The 13,747-nt window shown below is 46.3% G+C and overlaps 1 protein-coding gene across 1 annotated transcript in view; it reads left to right on the top strand.

Annotated features, from left to right (window-relative positions):
* LOC144123272 (uncharacterized) overlaps positions 1 to 12,436 on the top strand; it is a 41,821-nt gene extending 29,385 nt beyond the window's left edge. The window contains exons 4-6 of the mRNA XM_077656127.1: positions 2,326 to 2,409; positions 7,176 to 7,256; positions 12,191 to 12,436. Coding sequence (XP_077512253.1) covers positions 2,326 to 2,409; positions 7,176 to 7,256; positions 12,191 to 12,372 — 347 coding nt within the window. The 3' untranslated portion in view covers positions 12,373 to 12,436. The remainder of the gene's footprint in view (positions 1 to 2,325; positions 2,410 to 7,175; positions 7,257 to 12,190) is intronic.
* The last annotated feature ends 1,311 nt before the right edge of the window (positions 12,437 to 13,747 follow it).

Here is a 13,747-nt window from a genome sequence, read left to right as displayed (position 1 = left end):
GCGACGAGAAAAATTATGCATGCTACGCCAGTAGTAGCGCTGACGAATGCGATTATAAGTTTTCAGGACGATAGCATGAGCGCTTTGCGGGCCACCGTGATGAGGTGCACAAGCTACGGAGCGGAGGTGGTCAGTGATGTCAAGTAGCTGTTCTCTGCTGTTATGGTTGTAGCTGCGGCGGTAAAGAAGACCGTGCCGGATGGAGAAATGGGAACCTTGAGGACGTAAGGACCCAAGGATGTGAAGCTGTAATATGGGCTGGGATGACATTGAGGAGCAAATAAATCCAAGGATCTCGTCGCTGCTCGGAGGGCATACCCGACCTGGTGAGGACGGTCAGTGGAGGTTCGGGCGTGGGAAAAGTAGGGGCATGTGACGTCACCGGCGACCGGGAGAGAGCGCAGTTGTTAGAATGCTTGCAGCCCGAGCAGTACGCAACACGGATGTCATATTCTTGGAGCCTAAGGGCACAGCAGCCGAGACAGCCTGACGGAACTTCGAGGAAAGCGAGACAGCAGAGGGCACGATGTTCGGTAACGACGTTGAAGGTGTTGCCGCAGAGGTAAGGGAGGAATTTTGTTGTCATCCAGACTATTGCCAATGTTCGTTTTCAGTAACCGAGTAGTTGGACTGCGCTTTCGTAGGAGCACGGCTGTCATAGGCGACCACGTCTTCCGAAAAAGCCAGGCTTGCGCTGAGCGAGGACCGCACCAAGGCCGACACCACTGATATCGGTGTGGAGTTCCATTGGGGAAGCGGGGTGGTAGTGACGAAGTGTGGGAGGTGAGGTAAAAACGTGGCGGAGCGTGGCGAAGGCGTCGTCGCAGGCCGATTCAAAGAGGAGAGGTTAATGGGATCATTCAGGAGCATTATAAGGGGGCTGTGACTGCTGCGAAATTTCAAACAAAACAACTAAAGTAGGTGCAGAGGGCCAGAAAGCTGTGCAGTTCATTGAGGGAGGTTGGTTTGGGGAGTCAAGAGCAGCCCGCAGCTTGTAAGGATCCGGTAGAATTCCATGCTTACACAAAACTTGGTTGATGATTGTGAGCTTGCGGGCCTCAAAGTTACATTTTTTTTCAGGTTGAGTTAAAGGCCGGCGCTCGTAAAGCAGTTCAAGACCGAGCGGAGGCGACTCACATGGGTTGGAAAATTCTTTTCTAACGTCGCTGGGGCGTTGCAGAGGCCGAATGGTATAAGGTTGAATACGTAGAGTCCGTCCAGAGTGACGAGGTCGGTCTTCGCTGCAGTCAGGGGGGCTGCAGCGCTCGTTGGTTTAAGCGGGATAGAGATGGACCTGGTGAACTGGTATTAGTCCCTTACTTGTGTCTTAAGAAGGTGTACTTATGATGGTTAGCTAATAATGAGTATGCAAATTAGTTATTAGGTCATTCAACCAGACTAACTTCATATCTCTGATGGTTCATTGTGTATGAACGGTTATATGCGCGTGTATGTGTGATGTATCTATGTGTAAGGTGTGAGTCGGGCACTAATAATCGAGGAAAGGAGAGGTAAAAGCCCGCCTCGGCGCCACCGAGGGTGCCGCCATGTGGTGGTGCGATACTACTGTAACATCAGGCCCCCCCCCCCCCCCCCCCCATCCGTGCGCATCTGCAGATAGCGGCTGCGGATTAACGGCGGCGGCTCGATCAACGACGGATCAGTTAGCGGCGTCTTCAAATCTGTTTAGTTGTGTGAGTCGTACCTTTTCTGGCCTCTGACATCCAGTGTGTTTTCCTGTGTTATATTTCTAGTTATATATCTTTCAGTGTCCTCGCCTTTAGCCGCCTTTCATCAATGTTTTTTGTCCACAGTAGTGAGTGGCATGTGTTTTAAATATTGGCAAGAAACTAGTGAAGATGCATGGACTAATTACTACAGCACGACACATGCTCTAAGTCGTCCTGTACTACGCCTTCATCCTTGTTTTGTAGCGATAGCTACATTACGGTAGCATTTCGAGCCTTCAGCGTGGCGGCGCCACCACCCTGCGGCTGCGCCGCCACGCTCTCACGTGGTTAGTCACGTGACCAAGTTTCACTCGGCCGGCTGTAGCTATCGCGTCACTCCAGGTTTAACCAGAGCTAAACCACCGCCACTTTTTTCTTTTTCTGTGCGGCTTCGTTGACCATTAACAAGCTGGGCATCCATTTAATTAGACGTTACCATAAAAAAGATGCCCACTATGGCCCCGTATTTCAGGTGGCTCTAAATATGAATAAACGGAAATCTAGTGTGCCTGTACTGGCATTTCAATGAATATTGTCTTATGTGAGTGCAGTTATATCTCTTGATTTCATTCAGAAAAACCTTATTTTGATGCAGGAGACAACCCCCGTTTAAGGGAACTCCTATACATGAATGAAAGCGAACACTGCTTCATTTTTGGATCTATCGGTGCGAAGGAAGGTGAGTATAAAGCTTATGAATGTGCAAGACCTTTCAGTAATTATTGCGTGCATACTATGGCGTTGTCCTTGGAAAACATTCCCGCTTGCCACACTCTGCTAGTTGCATCTCCTGTGTCAATGCAGCTACAGAAAAAGCAATACAACTAAATATGGTTCTGCGTACTGATGGGCTACCTGGCATAGTGCATTCTGATACTACGCACAACAGCATGCGTATTTTAGAATACACGATGCCACAAATTTATGACGTGCTGCTGGACTTCAACAATAACGGAACATACAGCAGCACCGATGGCAAGTTATCAGCTCTCAGAATTTGTTTAACGACAATGAAATTCATGTCATATGCAATGGCATCACTGTTTTCAATATGACTGAAAAAACTATAAGCGGTCATTTTGAAGGCGTGAATAATTTACATGCTGAACGCAAAAGCAGGGAGATAAAATGCCCTTGCTATTTTTAGGCGTTATCTCTTTAGTATGCCAGTCCACTTGCAGACAGCATGAGCTGCTGCTGCGAAAGCTCTGGGGGGAAGTGCACGCACAGATCCAGTCATATGCGGAAGTGCTCTTCTTGAAGGGACTGGAAGGATACGGTTTTTCTTTTAATGCAAGAGAGCCGGAGCAGTCGCCGACACATTACATATATGATCAACACCTGCCATACCTCCACACCAGTAGTGCAACCAGCTAGAAGAGGCCTTAATGATGGGGGAGATACCAAGTTGCACTGGCATGTGTTTGAGGTAGCCGTGTCGGTAAATATTTCCGAAGCTTGTGGATAGACCTTTTGGGAGTCAGCTGCAGTTATGTCTTCGTGTGCTTTCTTTGTGACGATTTTTCTTGAGGGGCTTTTTTGCAGTTAGCATTTAATGTCAGGTAGGTGCCAGCCTGCCGGATTCCTTTAAATTTAACCGTTTGTATGTCCATCTTTCTTGAACCTGCACCCTGGTGTTAGTTTCAGTGTGGCATGCCACACGTTCCTTTTGTAGCGATAGCTACATTACGGTAGCATTTCGAGTCATCAGCGTGGCGGCGCCGCCACCCTGTGGCTGCGCGCCACCTCATGGCTGCGCCGCCACGCTGCAACGTGGTTGGTCATGTGGTGCGAGGTAGATGCCGGCGGCGCGGCGCCGTGGCTGATAACGTGGTTCTTCACGTGGTTGGTCATGTGACCAAGTTCCAATTGGCCAGCTGTAGCTATCGCGTCACTTAAGGTTTAACCAGAGCTAAACAACCGCCTATTTTTTCTCTCAATTTCCAACAAACAGCATACCTGCAATCTTGCTTAATTTCACTCCATGTGGCCCAAAAAATAATCTGACGTAATATCGCTTGACAACGGGGGCAGTGGTGATGGCCCACGCCAAGTTAGAGAAACGTATGTACAGTACTCACGGATTGAAATAGGACATTCGGAGCGCGTGGCCGTCGCTTCATGGAGCGCCGCCCGTAGACGCTCATGGAACCAAGGTGGTGCATTGTGGTATGGCGCGAGAGGGAGAACATCTACAAAGCAGAATTGTTCCTTCCAGTAGCCAATGAGCCGGCCTGTGGCTTACCACATGCCTGCGTGGCACTGCAAGGCTAGCGCTCCGAATGTCCTATTTCAATCCGTGAGTACTGTACATTGATTTAGCATTATAATCATCGGCACACTAGATGTTGCAAAATTAATTGCAACGTCAATATTGAAACCTTACGAAAGCGTTGATAAGAAAATTTGAGATATCGAGTGTTAGATGAGGCAGAGTAGGGCGTGCGATGGCAAATTTTTTTAGCTGCAGCTCCGAGATTAATCACGTTTCTGAAATTCCAAGAAATGCTACTGTTACTAGAGGCCAGCTAGAAATATTTATTTGCGTCCAGTTGACAAACTGTATTATTTAACAAGTTAACTGCCACTAGCGCCTTTACAATCAGCTAATGGTTGAAATGATTCAAGATTCTATTGGTGGGCGTCAATATTGATTTAAAATGCCACAGAAACTATCTCAACACCTCAAGAAGCTTGTTTTTATGAATTCGGGATCACCTTCGCTGAGGCAGCCCGTATAATAGCAACCGTGGTCCTCCACAGGAAATGTAAAAAAAAAAATCTATTGAGGAAGGTGGCTGACAAAATGTAACATTTGCCCACTGCAATTCACCACTTCTTCGAAGGACCAATTCAGTTAGTCGGATCGGAAGACCTTAGGAATGAAATTAATCGACACCCCCTTGCCTTGCAGTTGCCACTGAACTGCGAGCTTTATTGATGGTAATGTTTTGCTCTTTATAGCTGAAGTGCACCTTACCCAAGGAGACCCATGGTTGTCGTGTTTTAATCTTCACGATGCCGGTTGCAGCAAACTTTTAGTGCGATAGCACTTACAGTGGCTATTCCCCATGTATAGTCATTGTCTGCTTGAATGCTGACGCATACCATTTAAAAATACTTTCGATGCCGAATTTCAATGATCTTTTGATACATACAGTTGTGTCTAAACACTTTTGGTCCTGTGATTTTTTAGTTCCATAAGTTTCCTCCCGTTGCTTAAGGCCCAAAAACCATTTGTGGAGACCTCGTTGATCCTGAAGATACGGCACTCGAACACGCGCTGATTATGTTCCATCTAACTTCAATGAATTACTTCCGAGCACTTTTTATATAAAAACAAAATACGAGTTAAATAGACAGATAAGGCGCATATAATTTTAAAGGCGTATTTTGCTTCTTTGGTTTCTTGTCTTGTTTTTGCCCACGCTCAATCGCTTTGTACCAGGAAAGCCTTATTGGTGTACGATTAGCAGTGGCACCCTCATTTGCTGGCGTACAGTTGCTCTGTTCTGTGTCTCATTATGCTCATTGGAAGTTTGTCTTCATAGACATTCTATAATTTTTAATCATTCTCTTACTCTCTTATCGTTTCCTGTACTCACGTTTCGCTGCTTTATATTTATGTTAGTTACCGTGTATGGTTTTGCTGCCTGGCAGGCACTGCCGCTCAAGCCTTCAATGGCTTTGGCAGGCCTGAATATATGTACTGTATGTATTTTCATAGAAATAAAGTATTATTACTATTATTAAAAATATTATTATTATTATTCCTTGTTTGTCAGAAGCCGGCATTGTGGCACACTGCTGACCTGCCTACCGTGTTGTCGTAAACCTGCCCAGCACCTGGCATTTCTTTTTCACAGCATGTATATTGGCGCGATCTGCTTAGTTGTGATGAAAAATAGTCCCTAAAACGCAATTACCGGCTTTTACACTCGCAGGGCCCTCCTCATAAAATTCTCAGTTATCAACCCCTATAATTGTTGCTTGATGCACTGGCCACCGGTGATCATGCTGTCTGGCAGTTGCTGTCAAACATACGTGTAGTGTGCATACCCAGAAGCCCTTACAGTGTGTGAAGTCAATTTTGGTCAAGAGATTTCTTCGACTAAACTCAAGGATCGCAGCCGGACCTGAACTACTAAGTTACACAGGGAGCTGGTCGTTTGGTGACCATCCTTTGCAGTCTGCAAGGCAAAGAATGGGTCGAAGTTAGATTTTCTGCAACAGCTTCATCGTTCTGTGCGTAATCATTATTGTATTCCACCAGGCGCTGATTTTGCATTGCCGGTTGTGTAACCGAAATTCAGTTCTGTATAAGATTTTTCAGTCCAGAGTAGCAGAATACTGTATACATGAAAAAGGAACCGAAAATTACAACAGTCCTCACCAGCGTAGACTAACAGAATTATGTGGGATCATTCTAGAGTAAACTACTGCAACAAACCACAAACTACTAAAGTTCAGCAGGCGACCAAAATTCAAAGGTGGCAAAAATTCCCGACCGTTGAATACTTGCCCATGGCTTTTAGCGAACATCTCCAGCAAGGTACTCCATTCGGTCAAAAAAAAAAAATCAGTCGATTTAGGTAATTAGGCCAAATGCGGATTGTGTGCTAACATGACGCCAATTGTCGGTTGCAGCGACGACCTACTAGGTTGTGCCAGGCTGCCGCGTAATTACCACCCAAATTTCTTCTTCCGCTTAGCTGCTGTGCAAGCATCACTCCAATCACCTTTTCATCCCAAAAGCTGCTGTTCATTCCACCTAGCTCGGTGCGCTTAGAGGCGGTGCCGCCTAATTAGCGCTCCAGATTCTCGCCTAGGATACACCTTGGCAAGTAAGCCACCCGGTGGGCATGTGAGCAGTGGCAAGTAAGTCACCTGGTGGGAAGGTGAGCAATGGCAAAGTGGCATAAGGCGTAATCGCCTATGTTTCTCCCTCTTGAGCGCGTGATAACAGCGCACTTCCGGAAGCCTCACGCCTCGCCCTCGTAGCTCCCACTTCCTATCCACAGAAAGATGCCCTCGGGTATAGATATTTCAATCTCGCGATCCGGATCTGCGGTCACTACCTGCCTTAAGTAGACGTATTCTTTTGCCACCTTCAGCACCTCGCTACCTATCCTAAGCTTCTGTTGCCTTCCGAGCCTGATGACCAGTACTTTGCTTTTGTGCATATTGATTTCTGGACTTAAGTTCTGCTCCGCTTATCTAAGTCATTGTTCGCACTTTACAATTAATCTCCTGATTGACATAGCAAAGGAATGTCATTAGCGAATTGCAGATTAATAAGGTATTGTCCACTAGCTCTTATTTGTAACTGTTCCTAGTCTAGGCCTCTGAATAACAAAACATATCGTAAACTAAAAATACTTTAATAGCTGTCGCTGAATCTCGCGTTAACCAGTGGTGACCATCCTCTCAATTTTTGCTACGTAGAACTCAGCTCTCGGGAAGAGGGCATCAGCTTCGATAATGCAACCAAGAGGTGCTTCGCTGACGGGCCGCCTTTGCTAAAAAGTGAGTATATTGATTACAAAACGTTTGGTGAGTTTTGAAAGGACCGACGATATATTGTGGTGTGACATGCTGAATGTGGTCCGGTGCTGTGCTGCTGCAAGCATACTTAATGCATTACTATACCACACCACGTTCTCAATCTTGAGCTTGCTGTCCTTGTCGACCTACTACAGAAGTCGACCCTACTCTCAGTCAATACGGATGACATTAGTATCTCAGTATCAGCAGCTACGCACCCACAGGTTCGACAGAAGGTCCAAAAGGTTGCGGGTACTTGAACGTTCTGTCTCTGCCTGGAAGACCAGGCAATCTCTACCGAAACGTGTTCCCTTGGTGCCTTTACACACCAGGCCATGTCTCGCTACACGGTATGTATAAATGGCACAGGAGTGCCCTACCTCTAACCCTAAAGAATTCATGAATTTCTTCGCGTAATCGTGAATCAGAATCTATGTCGTACCTGAAAAAGAAACTGACAGCCACTGTTCACAATCCTTTCTTTACCGCGATAAGGTTGAGGGGGCGGCTACGGCGGCCGTTGATCCAGCTATACAATGCATTATTCATGGAATTTCTTCGTTACAACCTCTTTGTACTTGGAAGCATTAAAAACAAAAATACGAAGTCTACTAAGCGTTCATTGCCAAGCTTTCAGGACGTGCCTAGGATTCCACAAATGTGCCTCTACGGCCACCACCGTACTATTCGCCAAGAATCCAAATTTTATGTATATTATGGTAGGCGCCCTGAGGGCATATATTCGGCACCTCTCTCGGATACCCTCGAACCATCTTGCCAGCTTTGCGATTACCAGGTCACATGCATCGTTTGCAAGAAGCACTGATGCCCATCACGACATTTGATATTCCAGTTTAAAATAAAGCCTCTAGACCGTGCGCCCCATTATGGAGCTGGCATCAAACTGCTGTTCTTACTTCAATACCCGCAATAAGGAAGAGCGTCGAAATATTGCCTACAGAATTGAAACGGGTAACTTTTGAGAAATTGGAGGGGACACTTAAGCTCCGCCTTATAGGTATGACGTTATAGATTAGCGGGTCAATTCTCGCATATGAAAAAGATAATTCTCTAGTTTATTATATAGGTCCCTGGGAGTCCTCATACCCTTCCTGGCGCGATGATGTAGCGGTTAATTGATGGTTACTGCTCTGCGATGCCACAGGCTGACAGCGGTGGTCCTTGTGCGACCCAGGTCGCTCTTCTCGAGCGATCGATCAATTATTTAACAACCACATGCAACCCATATATACCCATTTATATTACTGGCAACGCCATTCCATATGAGAGAAGCCACCGCTTCCTTGGCATTATTATTGATAGGAACCTCTCGTGGAGCCTCCACCACTACATGATAAAGATACAGACAGCGATTTTTCATATTCTCTTCTTCCTCGGGGGAAAATGCTGGGGCGCATCTGTGCACTCGATGCTTCAGTTGTACTGTTCGCTGTTCCTGGGATACAGGCGGCATAGCTTTCCCATTTTAAACAATATTAGAAAGACAAACATCCAGACACATCAAATTGTTCAAGCTCAAGCTCTGCGAATCTGCTTTGGACTGCCTAAATGTGCCTCAACAGCAGCCACTGTTCTTGTCGCTAGGGAGCATCCTGTTACTACATACATTTCTGTTGAAAACATTAGAACACTCATTCGGCACCTCACACGAGTTCCGATTCATCATCTTAAAGCTCTTCCAGTACTCAAACCGCATACTGCATTTGCAAAAGTAACTAAAGCTCTTCGGGCCTATCTTCCTTCTCAGTTCACCCCTGTTTCAAGACCATGCTCACCCATATGATGTCTCCATGAACCTCGGGTACACCTCTCTATTGCGGGAATTGCTAAGAAATCTGGTTTATCAATGCCTGCTGTCAAAGAAATAACATTGGATCATCTGCATTTTAGCCATAAACACCGCATACATGTCTACACAGATGACCCAGTGAGTCGGTGGTAACACCGACGAGGTCTATTTTAATGAAGATAAGGACTACCTATCTCATCTTCTCAACTGGTGCGGAACTAGCTGCCCTACAGACTGCTGTTCAGTTCTTCAGTCAGGAATCTGCACATGACTGGATATTTTTAACCGACTTAAAAGGAGATCTTCAAGGCCTGCAAGCTGCACACGCCGCTGGTCATACGAACAACTCGTTGCAGAAATCCGCAAGCTGTACCACGGCGCCACATTGAAAGGACATGACATAATTTTCCACTGGCTGCCAGGACACTGCGGTATTAGCTGCCCATTCTGCCCACAATGACGGAATCCCTATCAATATCCCTGCAACGAGAGCTGACGCAGCATGTGGGCTTCGTTCTTTGAGGCTGGAGCTTACACTTTCAGCGAGGAACACGGGAGAGTTCTGCAACAATCGCCTCAAGGCATTGGACCCTGGACAGCACCTCCGTCTGCCATGTGACATAGCGTGTCGCGAAGCAACATTATCGTGCCATCTATGGCTCGGCGTTGCCTTCACAAATCAATATGCTTTCCGGATCGCGATGGACGACAGCCCTTCTTGTGTAAACTGTGTCTGCGAAGAGACAATCAGTGATCTCCTGTGTGAGTGCCCAGTATTTGTGAACAAAAGACGTAGCTGCGTTGTGCTCTGGACAGCCTTGATCCTCGGTCTTCCACACAGGCCAAGGTTCTCGGTCCGTGGCCAACACTGTCGACTGCCATCAAGGCTTACAAGGCCATGTTTTGATTTTTGCGAGAGACTGCCTTGATCGACAGATTGTGACTATTTCCCGTTCTTTCACTCTTTCCTCTTTAATCCCCTCATTACCTTCCAGAGTGCAGGCTAGCCAACCGGAAACCTTTCTGGTTGACATCCCTGCCTTTCTCCCCTCTCTGTATGTATCTGCTCACTATCCGGTGGGGAGGTTGTGATGACACCGCAAGGTCAAGTGACCAAGGTGGCCCACCTGCCCCCAAGGTTGCTCCCTCAGCACCACTTGTCGTAGCCATGCTCGTGATTTTTCGCTCACAACGCCGACGCCGACACCGGATTTTCTGGGCGAAGGGATGTGACGCGCTATCACGTTACTATTTGCATGAGAACCGCGGACGCCGGCGGCACGTTTACACAGACGGCTCAGTGAACCACAACATTTGTTCGGCCTTCTTGGTCGCCGCCTTACGAGCTACAGTAATCCCAATTGAGACGTCTTACTAGGCATCATCGACAGGCACAGCACATACTTGTCTTTCTCTCGCTTTTGAATATATCGGTCAACAAAACCCCCAGCAGTGCTCTATTTTCACTGATATAAAAGCAGCCGACCAAGGCTTACAAGCTCCTCTTCGCCGTGGACCCTACGAACAACCGGTCGCGAAAATCTGACAGGTACATCACTCTACGATGAAGAAAGGGCACAAAATTTTCTACAATGACTACCAGGACAGAGCGGCATCGCAGGCGGTCACAGTGCCGGTGAATATGTCTCGATCCCAGTTTCTAGAATGAACGCAGAGGGTAGGCTTCGAAAAATTAAGTGGGAGATCGCGCTCGCCTCGTGAAACTAAGGCCAGTTTTCATACAGAAGTCTGCAATCCCTGGACCCTGGCCTGCAACTCTGGCTTGAAGGCCGGCCAACCAAGACGTGAAGCAGATTTTCTGTGCCATGTATGGCTTGGCGTCGCATTCAGGAACTGCTACTCGTTTGTTATTGTTAGTGACATGGTTGATAAGCCTGGATATGCTATCTGCAGATGCGTCTAGATCACCATGTACTCTTTGTGCAAATCCGCACACAGCACCGAAAGACAGTCGCTATGTCACGCGTTGGAAAGTCTTGATTTACGCCCAGTTACAGAAGTGACTTCGACAATTGCCACGGCAATCGTCGGTGGTGAATTATTTCCAGGCACTGCCCTCTGCTGAAATGCTGGACCTACACGATAGGCTGTAACTTTACCGTGTGATTTTCACGCACTAACTTCATATTTCTGGTGTTTTTTTTCCTCCTTCACCTTTATATCCCCTCATCTCTTTTTCCCAGGGCAGGCTAGCAAACCGATTTCTTTTTCTAGTTGTGGTCCTTGCCTTTCCTTCTCCTCCACCTTCCTCCGCGGTGCTCTGTCTTTGCTTTTAGGTCGACAAGGCAGAGACTGTTAGGCTTTTTTTTTTCTTCGGTGCCACCGGCTAAGCCTGTGTGGTATGTCGAAGAGATATACGCCTTTCAAGAAATACAGGACACATGGCGGCATCGTCGTGACCCATTGGGAGGAAGATGGGCACCTGCAGATCTATGTAGATACTTTGCGGCGTGAGTAGCTTGCTGGATGATTAATGCGGCTCCCGATGTTCGCTGTAAAACTTATTCTAAATGCCTTCATACATAATTTTAATACGCCCAAGACTGCGGAAAGGACATTCTATAATTTCTGTTTTCTCTGCATCCAAAGTGTCCTAGTGCAACAGAATTTAATAGCATTATTTTCATTGAAGCCAGTCAAGTGCAGTTGATCGCACACACATTTTTGCGAAGATTGACACCTGCCATGATTGGCAGGTTTAGATGAAGTCACAAGGTTACGTGATCTTTATCGACCAATCACCGTGGCCCAAAGTGGCAGGTGGCTACCTCCTTTTCACTGAAAAGAAGGACGAACGCTGGCTCTTCTTGTAAACGGGAGCAGTTTTGGCATCCTACGATAATCATGACTGTTGAAAAAATATAAATGAAAATTGGTTTTGACGAAAAGAAATGACGCAGTAACTTTATCACATATATCGGTGGACACCCGAAGCACGCCGTAAGGAAAAGGATAAACGAGCGAGTGAAAGGAGAAAAGAAGAAAGAGGTGCAGTAGTGGAGGTCTCCTGATTAATTTATTAATTGGAGATTTAGGATAACCTTGCGAAATGATTCCAATGCCCCTACTCCTCATTTCTACTCAGGTAAACGTCGATGCGAGATGTTAATGCCGGAAAATGACGTCAAGAACAACGTGGGCCAATGCTGCAAACTTGTCTTCAAAGCGGTTTGTGGATCATCGACTCCAGGAAGCTATAGGCCTGGCTGCATGGAAGAACCAGAAGATGAAAAATTGTGTCCCAAGCTTCTTCCAATTGGCTGCTAAGCACGCCTTCATTAGTGTGGTTTTAGTCATCTTAAGCGATTAAATATCAGCGTTATGCGTCTTCTTCAGTGTTCCATTTTAACTCACGCCAGACAGTTTGCCAGTCATGAGATCGCAGCGGTGGCCTAGTGGTCTGAGCATCGGCCTCACATGCGGGACGTGCGGTGTTCGTTCCCCAATGCCGCCGGGTACCCACTGGTGATACAGCGGGTACAAAATTTCTCGTTGGCGGCACTCGGCTTATTTATGGTGAAATGCTTAGAAATTGGGTCTTTGACCCCACCTTGATTGAGTATAAGAAATATACCTCATGTCATGGTGCTCTTTGGCTACAATCGCCATAAAAATTCATCATCAGTTTGACAATCATACTTATAGAGTCACATAAAAGAGGAGGTATCGGCAATACTTCGAGGCCTCAGCCTTCCTGTACACTTTCTATATACTTAACTTTCTTCCATGTACGGTACAGCTAATCACTAGAACTTAGATTCAACAATCTCTAACTCCTCACCCTTCTTGTCATCATAACAATAAATATTTTGCACCACTACACCTTCTTTCCAATTCTCACTCCTTAGCGCAACCATGCCTCCGACACAAAAAACAATGCAAAAAGAGCAACGAAATTGCAGGATAAAATCTTTTGTACGGAATAGCGTTCGACATCACCATTAGCATCTTCATCATTTCTAATCTCTGAAGAGCCTCCACAATGGGTATTGCAAAGAGGGGACCAAAAAAGGTACAACATGATCATTCAAAATGTAGTAATAAAGAAGGAGAAACAATTCGAGGGGTCACTTAAGCTCTGTCATGAGGGTCTGAAGCCATAGAATAATGGCTAATTGCAATGAATGCACAAGGTCATTCTCTAGTTTCATAGATCTGTGGGAGTCCTCATATCTCTCCTGGCGTGTGCTGCAGCGGTTGTGATGGGCCACTGCCCTGCGATGGCGCAGGTGCTCCCAGAGGTTGGCGTTTTGCTGCAGAAGTTGCTATTCCCGAGCGACCAATGACTAAGTTAACTTTCACCTACCACGGTGCGAGTTTGCTCCAAATCTGTTGGGTAGTTTGTGATGAAGACATCAGGTCATGTCTCCTAGGTGGCTGTAGCCGGTCTTATTCTCTCTGATATTGACCATGTGCTAACGAATGTCTTTGATGCAAACAAGGCTTTAAGAGTGTTTAGGTACATAGATGATTTTCTTATTCTTTTAAAGGAGCAGAGTAACAAGAAGTACAGTGGCATAACGAATCAGATTTTAAGTGATTTTAGAGGACTTGGTAAGGGTCTGACCTTTAGGCATGAGATACCAACTGCAGAATGTGTACAGTTTTTGAACATCAAACGTTTTCTTCCTGAAAAGCATTT

This window comes from Amblyomma americanum, chromosome 3 (genome assembly GCF_052857255.1).
Source record: "Amblyomma americanum isolate KBUSLIRL-KWMA chromosome 3, ASM5285725v1, whole genome shotgun sequence".
Classification (NCBI taxonomy): Eukaryota; Metazoa; Arthropoda; class Arachnida; order Ixodida; family Ixodidae; genus Amblyomma; species Amblyomma americanum.
This window is presented reverse-complemented; position numbering and strand designations above follow the sequence as displayed.